The 14,525-nt window shown below is 37.7% G+C and overlaps 1 protein-coding gene across 1 annotated transcript in view; it reads left to right on the forward strand.

The window, feature by feature from the left end:
* NEDD1 (neural precursor cell expressed, developmentally down-regulated 1) overlaps positions 1-14,525 on the forward strand; it is a 21,056-nt gene that overhangs the window by 2,412 nt on the left and 4,119 nt on the right. The window contains exons 3-10 of the mRNA XM_009081501.1: positions 1,105-1,221; positions 2,383-2,523; positions 7,386-7,615; positions 8,480-8,681; positions 9,235-9,421; positions 13,154-13,285; positions 13,486-13,533; positions 13,979-14,202. Of these exons, the coding sequence (XP_009079749.1) occupies positions 1,105-1,221; positions 2,383-2,523; positions 7,386-7,615; positions 8,480-8,681; positions 9,235-9,421; positions 13,154-13,285; positions 13,486-13,533; positions 13,979-14,202 (1,281 nt within the window). The remainder of the gene's footprint in view (positions 1-1,104; positions 1,222-2,382; positions 2,524-7,385; positions 7,616-8,479; positions 8,682-9,234; positions 9,422-13,153; positions 13,286-13,485; positions 13,534-13,978; positions 14,203-14,525) is intronic.

Below are 14,525 nucleotides of genomic sequence, written 5' to 3' on the forward strand. Positions count from 1 at the left end.
ACAGAGCTCAAGTTGGAACTTGATTTTCTGACTTGGTTTGTCAGTTTCAAACATGCCTGTGAATTGTGCCTTGAAAAACAAGAGCCTATGTAGAGATTGTCCTTGGAGGGTACATGTGTTAGCTTCTGGAAACGCAGGAAACGGGAGAACTTGTGTTATGGTCCAGGCTTTTTTTTTTTTTTTTCGCTGTTAAATGGAAGTGTGGCACTATAAAAAGCTGCACTTGGTTTTAGGAGTCTCTTGACATGGCTACTTTGAGCGACTTGTTAGTGTTCTAAACCATTCTAATTATTCTCCTTGGACAGCTGTTGTAATGCTAATTTGGACTGGAAATTTTCTGAAAAGGTGTTCCAATCATGGTTTTAGGTTGCTGAAGCAAACACTTTTAAAAGTGAAATGCTTGTATTGGAGATCTCACTAAATCTGATCTCTAACTAGTGCAATCACTTCCAATTTTTCCATGTTAATAATTAGATGGACTTGTTTTCTCTTCCCTCAAATATTGAGAACTTAAAAGTGAATTTTCAGTGTGATGGAACTGAATAATAATTTGTCCTCGATGTGAGTCTATCATTAAGATTGGCATTTTTTTCAAAAGCTGGTGCTTCAGTGATTATTTTTAAAAGAATCACTTAACTGAATTAGGAGGTTTGTTGCTATAATATTCTCTGTAATGTTTAGGGAATGTGAAGTACGTGACATAGAAAACTTTTTGATTTTCTGCTAAGGAGTTTTTTTCCTTGACTTGGGATTTTTTTAAAAAAAACTCAGTACTTGAAGAAAAGACTGTGATTGCACTCTAATTTAAAAGGAAAATGCATCTTGAGAGAGGTGCTGAAAATTTGAAATGGGTATGGGAAAATGTGAGCATTTGAGAGCTGATTAATTGATATATTTAGATCTTAAAGTATATTAAAGGTCTGTCCAAACTGACTGGATTTAAAATGCCTTTCGATGGGAAATGACTGTAGAGTACTAATAGTTCTGTCTGTCAGTGGGAGTAGTTGTGCTGATGAAAATGAAAACACACCTCAATATGCTTTTAAGTAATTAGAATAAATCCCTTAGTTATCTTTAACATACTCCCCCCTCCTTCTCCTTCAGGCAAAACAAACATCTGTGGATTCGAATTCTAGTTTTTCATATGTCGTGAGTGGAGGCCTTGATAGCACGGTTAATATCTGGGATTTGAAATCCAGGAAGGTTTACCGTAGCCTTAAGGTAAGTTTTGCTGAGGAAGAGCTGTAACTTTCCTGTTTCCAGGTTTTGCTGCCAACTGTAAAAAATGTATTTTCCTAAGAAATATGTCTGTAGGATGAAGGTCACAGATAGGAGCTAGCACACATCTGGGTCTTGTTCAAGTTTGTGTTCTTTATGTGCTGTAAATAGCAAATTTAACAAGGATATGTAACTTGATGTCTTCAGAGTACAATTCTATAATAATACATGTTTAAATTTTCAGAATATACTTCCTACTTTGCAAATGTTTATTGATATTCTTTGATGGGGAATTTTTTTTTCCAAGGGCTGCATTCCAGTAAATTGCTGTTTCTGCTACATCAAATGAGGAAACACTTTGGTATTTGTAGAATATTGTAGTAGAACTAATGTTATGCCAAACTGAGAGATGCTTGTCTTCTAACTGATCTAAGATGAATTCTCTAAAACCTTTTGATGATGCACAAAACTTAGGATGGTCCAGTATCTTTCCATGATGTCTTCAGTAGATTATTTGCCCTCATTTAGCACCACTGTTACAGAGGCCATAAAACTTCAGCTTTGATTTATTCTTTTTTCTTGGGCTTTCAGTGTTACAGTTTGAAATATAATTGCTAGGTAGCTTATACAGTGCTTCAAATATCTTTTCCTAATTTTTGGGTTGTCTTCCCCTATATATTCATTAAACACAGTATCTTCGTTGTCACTGACTATACAGAAAAGTTGGTTGGTAAATGTGTGTATTAATACCAAAAGTGACAGAAGGGGAAGTTGCAGTAGTACATCAGATTAACAGAAAGTATATTCAAATATCATTGGTTTCTGGGAGACTTTACTTCTAAAATGACATTAATAACACCTGTGGTAGATGTCTCTGTGGTTGCCCTATTAGAATGTTGTATATAATTACAGCTAATTTGTTAAAATCATCTTCTGAAAACAGTCAGATGGTGGGTAAAGTATAATGACTGATCCTCAGCATGTTCTGCTGCTGTTTTCTGTGATAATCCATAACAGCTCTTACATAATGTTTTTGAATGTTGCAAATGGTCAGAAAAAAACACCTCATCTAGCTGAAGTTTTTCTGCAAAAGCACAGATTAGGAAGGAATTTGGTTATCCTGAATGCCTTTAACTGTGTCCCTCTAACCTCCCTTCCCTGCAGGATCATAAAGGTGAAGTCACGTGTATTGCATGTAATTTCAACGATAGCTACATCGCTTCTGGATCTTTGAGTGGTGAAATTATCCTACACAGTGTTACTACCAATTTATCAAGTACTCCTTTTGGTTATGGCAGCCAACAGGTAAGCTCTCTCTGTTAAGTTCCTTTCTAATTCACAGTCTTTAGAAAAGTATGTATCAAGAGCTTTTGTTACTCCGTTTGCTTTTAATTTTTAAGAGTGCACTTACAGAAGGGAAAAAGCAAACTGTTGTGTGCATTCTAGCCTTAAACAATAGGTAACATTGAAGCACGAATTCCTCAAGGACCTTTACTTCTATACAGGTTATAGCAGATTTTACTTTGTAGACACCTCTTCCTCAAGAACAAACTTGTAGACATCTTAGAACTGATCAAAACAGGTTGGCTTTACAAACCAGAGCAGGACTTAAATGCATGATTCAGTGTATATTGTTGCCAAGGACAAAGAACATATAGCCTGGGTTATGATTTATTCAAAGTAATCAGATTCATGGAGCCATCTGTACAATGGGGGTGAATATAAGCCTGTGTTTGGAAATAATTTATTTAATCTGGAGATTAAAATTGCACAGCTGCTCAAAGAGAAAAGCAATGAGATTTTATCTTGCCTACTTAGGTGTTTAGTTAAGATTTGGGGGAGCTAGTTTGAAGGAAGACTGTGCAAAAAAACAAGCACAAAGCATGTGTACTACTTAAGGACCTTGGTAGGGTTTGCCACTGCAGTTCCTTTCTGCAGACTCAAAAGATATTCAAAGAATTAGTGGGTATTACAAGGGCAATTCCCTTGATGAGAAGTGCTTTTGCAGTAGTATATGAGCTGTGTTGTCCCATTGGAAATTCCAGTGTGTGTTCTTAATGTGAATGTTGTCTTATGGGCAGCCATGTGTTTGTGTTCTAGGCATTCTTTTCTATTTTACTGAATCATTTTTACAGAGGTAGGAGCTACCTAGGGGTTGCAGAACTATTGCTTTGGTCCTAAACTTGACCTTTAATGTTGCATGGAATACTGAAGTTGTGACTTACTCCTTCTCTGTTACTGCAGCAGTTTTTTCAGTCCTCAATTGCAGATAGAGTGTCAAATGATTTTTTTCTGCTGTCTAGCATGAACAATATAACTTGGTGAAAAATCTCTAACAACCTCATAGCATCTTGGGAATTATGGTACACTTTCTGTTGAAAAATCTCTGTTAAAGGTGAACTGTCTCTGCTCTTAGGTGCCACAGTGTCTTTGATCTATCACCAGTCTCGTACTTATATTGAAGCAAAATTGTACTTCATACTTGGTTTGATCTTAAAAATCCATCTCTATAGTCAGTTCATTTTTCTGATTTGATTGTTATGTTCTTATGAAGAATGTGGATGTGAAGCAGGAGCTGCATGGGAAGTCTGTGGCAGATTATGCAGCTGAGGTGAACATCCAGATTGGGGGCTATGCTGCTAGTTAATTGGAAAATGAGGAAATTACATCAACCTGTTTGATATATTCAATTCTTTTCAGCAAAAAGTGGAGTAGGTATGCCATGAATAACTATTTTGGCAGATGAAATCAAGAGACCTACTGCAAAGCTGAGTGACCTTTTAGATGGGTAAAGCTATTTGAAGTGCTAAAGTAATTGCAAACACAGAGCTCCCATTCACATTCTAAAGGTTCTATAATGTTTTCTTAAGGAGAGCAGTTATTTGATTGCAGCCTTAATTTCAAATGGAATTGAGCTATAATTTTATGTTTTTTGGGTTAGCTGGTTAAATGTCCCAGTGTTTCATCTTCTATCCTAAAAATAGTCTTCACTTTTATGTGCAAAAATAGCTTTATTATTGTTTTGGGCTTTAATCAGTACTTGTAGAGAATTGCAGGATTAATTGTGCAGTGAGCAAATATCTGAAGACTTGTGTAATTCTGTTAAATTTAAAAAGCCTTTACTTGTTTTATGGCTTTGGGACCTGATTTCCTTAAGAGTCAACTTGGCTAGATAAACAGTGTATTGTCCTGTTTGATCCTGGCACTAGCTGTGTGGCTTAGGAAGGGTCATCACTGCCTAGTAACTTTTTTTAGAATTGAGGAATGTGAGGTCAAACCAACCTTATAAATTTTAGCTTGTCTGTGTTTGCTTCAGCATGATGGAATGTAGTTTCCTTGCCAGCTAATTTCTCATATTGTGTAGACGCTACAAGTAGTAGACTAGCCCAAGGTTGCAGTGAATTCTGTGACTTCAAGCAGTTTTCTTTTCGTAGGAGTATTGGCCTATATTCTATTAATTGATTTTGATTTAGAAACACCTTTGTGCTTTATTAGACTTGAGTTCTTGCACAGAGTTGTTTGCAGATCCCATGATTTGTCTTTGCTGTTGGCATTCATTTTGACTACCAGATTCTTATCAACTTGCTGTTGTGAGGATGAATTAAGGTTTGTTTCGAAACATTGTTTGTTCAAGTCTTCACTGCCTGGTGCTATTCTCCTAGCAACGGGATTTAGTTTAGTTGTTTGAACAGCTGGCTGATTTGTAAAGAAGTGTGATGGGTTCTGGTCGCACCATATAGTGAAATAGTCTTTGGCTTTTAAAGCTAAAAGTGGGGAGCAGTGGTAATATGGGGAATGTACGAAAGAGAATGGAGAACTTGCCTGGACCTGTGAGATTAAAAGGATAAAGGAGAAAAGGAAGTGGCAGACTTTGGTAGGATAGCAAGGGAGGCTTGGGGAGAACTAGAAGAGAGTAATCTTGGTGGGTGGAAGGACAGAGGAGAGAGAAAATGGAGCATGTGTAGATGCCAGGGCAGTGAGGAATGTATTTGGAGATGAAGAATTGAGAAAACTTAGGGACAGGAATGTTCCACATGTAGGTCACAATGTAATTGAAGCTGTTATTCCTGAATCTCTCAATGCTTTTTTAATATAAATAAACTGAAAAATTATGATAGAAGTGTTTCCATTGTGTCCAGTAGAGGACCATATTAATGCTGAACAGTCATATTCAGTCCTATTTCAATATGCAGTTGAAGGTGCCACCTCTTTAAAGCAGTTTGAGGCAATTAGGTTTCCAGCAAGACATGCAATACAAGTGCTAGAAATTATGCTGGAAGCATATGAACCAACACATATCTTCATTAAAATGAAGTTTAAGAGAGAAATAGGATTGTGGAGCACCATGATAGAATAATACAATAGCTTTTAGAGGGCGTTTTCAGCCAAATAAAGTATAACAGCTCTTATTTGACTGGACTTGAATAAAGTACTTGATTCAGTACCTTGTGAGAAAATATTAGAGGATGGGTAAGAAATTGGTTATATTGATAAACCAAACAAATATTTTCTTTCAGTATCTAATCTTTAGTATTTTCAGCATTGCTTATGATAGTAGAAGTAAGGGCAGCAAAGCAGGTTTGGAGTACAGGTCTTATGAGGAGTGGCTGAGCCAGCTGGGGTGTTGAGCCTGGAGAAAAGGATGTTCAGGAGGGACCTTATTGCTCCCTGCAGCTACCTGAAAGAAGGTACCAGCAAGGTGGGGGTTGGTTTCTTCTCCCAGGTAACAAGCAATAGGACAAGAGAAAATGGCCTCAAGTTGTGCCAGGGAAAGTGTAAATTGGATCTTAGAAAAAAATTCTTCACTGGTGGTCAGGCATTGGAACAGGCTGCTCAGGGAAGTGGTGGAATCATCATTGTTGGAAGCATTTGGAAAACATGTAGGTGTGGGACTTAGGGATATGGTTTAGTGGTGAATATGGCATTGTTGAGTTAAGGGTTGGACTCTATCATCTTTGAGATCTTTTCTGACCTTAACAATTCTGTGATTCTAAGCAGAGCTATAATGAAAGAGTTGGAAGGTATTGCCCATAAAAGAGAGGATTGTGTCAGTATCCAAAAATGACTGAAATAATAGACATGAGAACAACTGTGAGAGAGTAGAAGTAAGGTCACTTATTCTCACATTTCTTACTGAAGCTTTTCTTAATAGAGCAGGATTTGAAAATTCCCAGGGGAAATAAGGACTTTGAGGAGGAGCCAAAACAGACTGGATTGCAAAAGAAAAATGCTATCTAGGATATGGTTAATGGAGGAAGTGTTACTGCCTTTGCCAAAGCAGTCACAGAATATTTTGAGGACCCTGTAAGATTTTGGTTGTCCATGTTCAAGAAAGGTTTAAACTGGGAGAGCTGTGAGAAGACTGTGATGGTACTGAAATAAACAGTCTTGGGGGACTCTCTCACTTACTGTTTATAGCAAAATAAAGCCTGAAGGAAGGTGAGATTGCTGTTCATTAAAACAGGGGAAAGCAGCAGTGGGGAGTTAGGAAGCAGTTTAAGTGTAAGGGCATTGCGGTCACAGGAGTGAATTGGTGCAGATGGGCCATAAGTAAAATCAATTGGGAAATTGAGTATTGTAATTTAGTATTATTCCGTATTATGTGGTTCTGTGATAGCAAGGCCACATGTGATAAACCTCTTCTGTGGTCCTTGTCCTCAGGATGAGGTCTGTTCTTCTGCAGGACCTACGTACTTGCTTAACTCTGGAGTCTGTCTTACCAAATTGGCTTATATCCAAGTACTTAAAATCAGTGAAGGGGAATTAAGTTTAACATTATTGGCAGGAGACCAGTCAGTGAAATAATGTACCTTTTCACTCCATTAATTTTAGATGTGCTGTGGGGTTTTTTGTATGAAGGCATGATACTTGCTGCAAAAGTAAGAAACTTTTCTAGAAGTTCCAGGGTTTTTTTTTGTTGTCCTTCATTTGCTGGTCAGCTCCTATGGTACCCCATAATGGTAAAAAACCCCAGTTTGCCCCCCATAGCAAAAATAGCATTGTAATGCAAAATGAATTTTTCCAGTTCTACTATTCATATTTCAGAGTGGAAGTCTTTGTAAACTTCTTTAACTTTGTATTCCTAATCTGTTTGTGTGTTTAGAAAATAATTTAATATGGTGTTTAATATTGGTATTACAATGCATTTTTTTATGTCTGTTTTACAGTCTATTCGACACTTGAAATATTCATCCTTTAAGAAATCCTTGCTGGGCAGTGTTTCTGACAGTGGAAACGTGACTCTGTGGGATGTACATAGCCAGAAACCATATCATAATTTTGACAATACTCATAAAGCACCAGCTTCAGAAATTTGCTTTTCTCCAGTCAATAAGCTGCTGCTTGTAACTGTAGGCTTGGACAAAAGAATTATTCTCTATGACACCCTAAGTAAAAAGTGAGTATATTAAAGACCTTGTGATTTTAGAAGAATCCTTATTTGGGTTTTATAAACTGAAAAAGCATGTCTAACTATGACATGAGACATTCAGCCCACATTCAGAATGCTTGAAGTGGTTGGCATAGCACTGCTGGAGAACCTGTCCCATAGTCCAATTTGTTTTTTTATTTAAAAAAGAAACAGACAAGTAAAAGCAAAGCATGTGGGAACTGAGATCCTACATGTGAGTAACCACTCCCAAGTGCTTATGTATGAGTTTTTCTTGTTGATAGAGAGGAGTTAACTTCTGTGAGGAGCAGTACAGCCTGTGAGGCCCTTCAGCCACTTGAGCTTAGCTTGCCTGCTTTTCTAGTTCCAGATGCAAGATATAACTGTGGTTGGTGCACACAGCTGCTGAGATAGTGAGCCTTAAATATGGGAGTATATTGGCTGAAAAAGCAGGAAGTATGGGACATAGGTGATGGAACTGTGTAGTAAGAGGGTAGGATGGCAAGTGGTTTCATGGGACTTTGATTCTAGTGTGAGTTGTGCTTTCACTCCAGCTGAATAAAATCAGGAGTCTGTTTGTAGTTTGGAGGGGTGTAATAGAAGGATGCAAACTAGGACCTGAAGTTCTTCCTAGAGTTGTGGGAAGGTTAGAGCTGATAGGCTTGTGAAGCTAAAGGATGTATGTAGCGTAAGTCTAAACTACTATGCTGTAAGATATTTCACTGAATTTTCTTGGTGCTGGAGAAGTGGAACTACTGACCTGTAGCTGAGTTATGAAAGCTTTGAGGTATATATATTTATATACTCTGTGTTGAAAAGTCTAACTTGTGAATTCTACAAGCTTCTTTATCCTGTCATTTCTCCTATTTGAAGGTTACTGACAACAATAGCAACTGATCTTCCTCTGACAACAGTAGACTTCATGCCTGATGGTACTACTTTGGCTATAGGATGTTCCCGGGGAAAAATCTACCAGTATGATTTAAGACAACTGACATCACCAGTGAAAACAGTTATTGCTCACAAAGGCTATGTGAAATGCATACGTGTTCAGTTCAGTAGTACTTCCTCCAAGGTGAAAAAGAGCTTTCTTTCTCATTGCTAAAATTCAGATTAATGAAAGCAGTGCATAAGTTTAAGTTCTAAAAAACAGGTTAGCATTCACTTTCTAAGCATTATAGATGCCAACAAAACTGCTCAGTCTTAAGTGTCATTTTAGTGCCATTTGTAATGTGACATTGCCCTCAGTTCTAGCCTCAGTGTAAAAATGAGTGGAACTTAGTCTTATATTTCCTGGGTGGTTATACTGCCATGTAATCTCTTTTCCTATGTCTAAACCTAAGGTAAAAATTGGCTCGTGCCTGGTCGCTCCATTGTTACCTTAAGTTCTGTTGCTATTCTGATGCAGGTCCTCACAGTATTTATATAATAACACAGATGTTTCCCATGTTCTTTGAAGTTACATTAAGATACCTTTTTTATATTTATAAAGGCATATCTCCTAGGCAACCTTTGTAACTTGAACTGAATTTTTCAGGTGTTCTGAAACCAAGTATATTGGCTTATATTTTTACTTTTACCTGAAGGAATAATAACTTCTCTTAATTGGATCTATTTTTTTTCTTCAGTCCAATCTCACAGGTTCTTCAAATAAACCTGTATCCAAAAGAGGAGAAGTCAAAGGCAATAGTAATCTTGGAGGAATTCAAAATACTGGCATCAAAAATATTGCCTCTCAAGCATCAGCAACAGTTTCCTCTCTTCTTACTTTGCCAAATGAGAATAAAGGAGGAGAGATTCTTCAGGAGAAAACAGGTAGTGTCTTCTTCCTATTCTTATAATAATTTTTGGCATAATGGAGAAGATGAAAGGAATATTTGACCATTGCAGTATATAAAAATTTCAGTGAGGGAGGGTATTTGTTTTTAAGTACGGTGTCTATGTGCATGCACATCTGCACCTTCTTTTCCCTCCCCTACTGCATTATGCATACTATGAGACTGTAAGAAGTGAATTGGGTCCTGATACAAGCTTAAGATACATGAAGTCTAAAATTTTGGACTTGAAGTAGAAGTATGTATTTACACTTTAAAGGAGAAAACTCTGTGGTGATACTGTGGGATTATGTCTTGCATTCTGACTTCCTGTAGGTTATCTTTATGTACCTAATGTAGTTTCTGATGCAGTGTCTGCATGAAATGCAGATCTAATGGTCAGTAATTCTTTAATAAATAGGAGTAACAGATCTTACCTAAAAGAAACCCCAGCCAAACAAAACACAGGAAAAAACCAAAACCCTAGCTGAAAACCCCAAGTGAGAACTGAACTGTACTTTTGTGAGGCATGATTCCAGTATCACATGGTAGGAAAGATGTTAAATATAGTTGCAAGTATGATTAGTTGTATAACTGTACTTGCTATTTATGCCTCTGAAATTAACAAGTTCTTTATAAGAAATTCTGAGCATTCTAAAATTCTGCCATTGTGTGAAATGTACTTGTAAAATTTATTTAATTCAAGAGGTCTGAAAATATGATCAAATCAGTAACACCGTGAGTTTGATTCTTGACAAATAAAATCCTCAATCCATATTAATGCAACAGCACTTTCCCCCCTCCCTTTTTAAGTAAGGAGAAATAAATTTAGTGACAGTGATTAGGCAATAAGCCACTGCAGTCCATAGAGATGTGTATTAATGACCTCCCTTGGGTATGCAGTGAAGTATGAGGTGAAATAGAATGCTTCCTATGCATGCAAGAAGTGTTGCTAATCAACATTACTGAACAGTGTGGAAAATTTAATTCAGTTAAAATACACAATTTATTGTCTTTATTTGAAGATGTAATGGCTCTTAACCCCTTAAACAGGACCATGCGTAATAAATAGATGTTTTAAGAAAATAAGGGCTTACCAAAGTAAACCAAATAGTTTTCCTTAAACTTCACTTTTGAAGTAAAGACCTCTGAATACAGAAGTCTTTAAACTTAAAAATCAGAGAGACCAGAAACTGCATTTCTGTGGAAATTTTTCTAGACCCTGATTATCAGATGTAGCTTTGGAGAATTAAAGGAGCATTCAGTAAAGTGATCTGATAGCATATGTAAGCAAAAAAAAAGTGTTCATCTAGCTTGTAAATGGTCTGAGGCTTTTTGTCACAGGTATTTTTAAAGTACAGAACTATAAATGAAGCCAGAATGTGCTGAGAAATTTGGGTGTACTTTGAGCTGGCTTCCCATAAACTCTATGTAACAACTGTTCTCCAGTTTAGGTACTTTGCTATGTTTAGATTACTGTGCATGGATAAAAATGCACAAAACATATTTTGCCCTATTTTATGTTTATGCTTTTTCCATGTAGATCCTCTAGATTCTGGCACGGGTTGATACTGAACTTCTAGTTTGACTCAGTATGCCAAGTACTTACTTAACTAGCAAGTGCAGTTCTATGTATGTGTCACAACTGACACATCTGAAAGAGTGGAAAATGTGATCCTTTTTTTGGAGTGAGACATAAAAGGATGGTGTATACCCAGTGGAAGCAGGGTCAGGTGACATGGGAGGAATGCAGAGATGCAGCTCACCACTGCAGGGAGAAAAATCCATGTGGCCAAAGCTCAACTGGAGCTGAAGCTGGGCAGTACTGTGGGGGGGACACAACATAAAGAATTTCTGTAAGTACATTAATGGCAAAAGGCATTGTAGAAATTACATCAGCCCATTACAGGATGAGGATGGGCACCTCATAGGGGCCCTCAGCAGGGACATAGACAAGGCAAAGATCTTTTATGTTTCTTCACCTTTGTCTTCAACACTGATGGTGGGCCTAGGGGGCCCCAGCGCTCTGAGCTGGAGGAGAATAGCTGTGAGAACATTATACTCTCAGTTGCCTGATGCTGTGAGGGAGCTGCTGCTCCAGCTGGACCCATGCCAATCTATGGAGTGTGATGGGATTCATCCAAGAATGCTTAAGGAGTTGGCTGATGTCATTGCAAGGCCTCTCTTGATGCTTTTTCAATGGTCTTGGGAATTTGGAGAGGTGCTGCTTGACTGGAAGCTGGATAATGTTGTCCTGATTTTCAAAAAGGGCAGGAAGGGTGACCCTAGTAACTTACAGGTCTGTTAGCCTCACTTCTGTACCTGGTAAGATCACGGAAAAGATTATCCTGGGAGGTATCGCAGAACACCTGAAAGATAACACAGTCACTGGACACAGCCAGCATGGATCCATGAGGAGAAAGTCCTGCTTGTCAAACTTCATTTCCTTTTATGGCGAGGTAGCCCACCTAGTTGATCGAGGGGAATCAGCTGATGTAATCTTTTTAGATTTCAGTAAAGTTCTCGATACCCTCTCTCTTGTATCCCTCTGGACAAAATGTCCAGCATAAAACTGGACAAACACACTAAGCAATGGGTGAGCAACAGGCTCACAGGTTGGTCACAAAGGGTTGTGGTGAATTACAGTCACCATGCAGTCACATTTGGATCACTTGAACGAGTATAGTCCCACACAGAGAAGTAGTTACAGCATTCATGAAGAGTGGTGGGTTTTTTCTATGTTAGTTTTTTTTTTCCTTTTTAATTAAAGTTGGCAAAAAGTAAAGCTTTTGTATGTACAGGTGATTTATTTTTAAGAGGTTTATTTATGTATTGCACAGCACTAATGCTTTGTGCCTGGATATTAAATTCCAAATCTCGACAGTTTTTGAGTTAGCAGTTCATTGAGGGTGGAATAATGGCTTGCTTGGACTCCTGATGTGGTTTTCAGACATACTGAATTGTGAGTGTTATTTAGGTGGTTGTCTGAGCAGTTCAATTCACTTCTCCATGTATTCCTCATCCAAAAATTGTAGTTTGAATAATTACTGAGTTTTTTTGGACTCGATATATGATTCCATTCTTCAGAGAACTGTCCTTGGTACTATGCGTACAAAACCCAACGTTCTTTTCCCTGGATTGAGTCAGGGATAGGGCTTGAGGGTAGAGTGAGGAAAGGTCTAGGAACAAGTTTGGTTTTTTGTCTGCAGTTGTAACTCCAATTTGATTTCCTAATATTAGGAATAAGCAGAGAATATCCTAACATTAGGTAAGCTTTAAAACAGATGTTTCATGGAATTTCCCTTAAAATGCTTAATGGCCCCAGTGCAGCAAATTTTTCTTCTTGAAGAACAAATTTAAATTTCCATCACCTGAATGTGGTAGCAGAAGGTACAGTCACTAGTTTTCATTTCACCTCATCCACCATACAATTGCTGCATCCATCCTGTAGATTTCTCTGAAAATGCTCCAATTTGACAACACTCCTTTCTAAAAAGAGGAAAGGAATCCCACTGTATCTTTTGTTAATGAATACCTTAGCTTTTAGTTATATTCACCTTTGTTGACAGCCCAAATGAGGTTAAAGTTGACCCTCTAACTGGCACCTGTAGAAGGTTCTAAAGTGCTTGCTGGACTTAGCAGGCATCCTGATTGCTGTGAGATTGTTTAGGCATAACATGTTGGGTTTTTTTTAACAGGTCAATTACTAACTGAATCTTCCTGTCCTTTTAAGGTTTTCCGCATAGTTGCAGCTTGGATGTCATTCTGTCTAAAGAAATAGACCATGGGAAAAGTGCTGAGTTAAATAGTCTTGAAGATATGAGTCGAAGTAGTTTAGGAGATGTATTTTCTCCAGTCAGAGATGGTAAGTTGCTAATACTGAAATCTGTAAAGCATCATCCATCTGCATATAGCCTGACATTTCACCACTTGTGCGTTATTGACTGCTGTACCAACGTGATATTTTAATTTGTCTTTGATTGTGAACTCGATGCAATGATACAAATATCGATGTTGGTTTCATTTAATAAACACTTTATTTGTCTGTGTTCTGATATTTTGCAGATCTTATTGCAAATAAAATGGCTGAAGATCCTCAGGGAAAAGGAAATGGTAAGCATATGCCAGTGATACACCTTTGGAGGTCTATGCTAGTTTTCCCTTGCTAATTTTATCATACTATTGTAAAAACCCCAATGAAAGCAGACACTGAAACAAATGAACTTTTCTGGAAACTGTCTTGACACACTGAGGTGCTAAGACACAATATGGTAGCAGGAAATCAAGAGTATGGTCCTAAAGTGATTTTATTTTTTTTTACCTTTATGCAATTTATAGTGATATACAAGAGGCTTTTCATGTCTTATTACTTTCATAATCATGGTGACAGCATAAGTTGGATTTAAGGATTTAGTTTTTATGGGGTGTGTTTTTTAGTGATTTTTTTGCTGTTGTTAATTGGTTTTGTGGGGGTGTGCAGGCATTTTCATGGTGGGTAGATTCGGTGTGTGTGTTTGTTTATTGACCTGTGTGTTTCATCTTTCCCTTTTCATTTCAGGTCTGGATTTGCCATCCTGCCTGGTGGGTTTGGATTTTCTCCCAAAGCTCAGCACCACCTTTCCAGTAAAAAGAACCCCAGTGGGCAGTAGTGCACAAGGGATACGTTCTAGCCCGTTACATGCACTTGGGGGATCTCCAGTTAAAGACGAGGAAGAACGTGCAGAGACTGACACTAAGAAATTAAGTCCTGGAAAACAAGAATCTAAAGAAGTCCTAAAGCAGGTATTCTTGTTATGAGTGGTCTTTTTAGAATCTTGACAGAATACCACTACTTGAATAAAAAAATCTTTAGTAATGGCCCATCCAATCTTACTTTACAACTCCGTTCACACTATTGACACAAATCTGTAAACCTTGTGTGGTTTGAATGCGTTGGCCTTCAGCAATGGAAGATCAGAGTATGTTTCTCTTAAATAAGCTCAGGTTACATAAGTTCACATGAAACAAAACTGGGCTAGCCTGAGGAGTATTTTGATTTTTCTAGAAAATCAAGAAGGGTCACTAGATTGCTGCTGGAGTATGATGGTTTGTTGATTTCACTCTCC

Source organism: Acanthisitta chloris, unplaced genomic scaffold, assembly GCF_000695815.1.
Source record: "Acanthisitta chloris isolate BGI_N310 unplaced genomic scaffold, ASM69581v1 scaffold5889, whole genome shotgun sequence".
In the NCBI taxonomy this organism is placed as follows: domain Eukaryota; kingdom Metazoa; phylum Chordata; class Aves; order Passeriformes; family Acanthisittidae; genus Acanthisitta; species Acanthisitta chloris.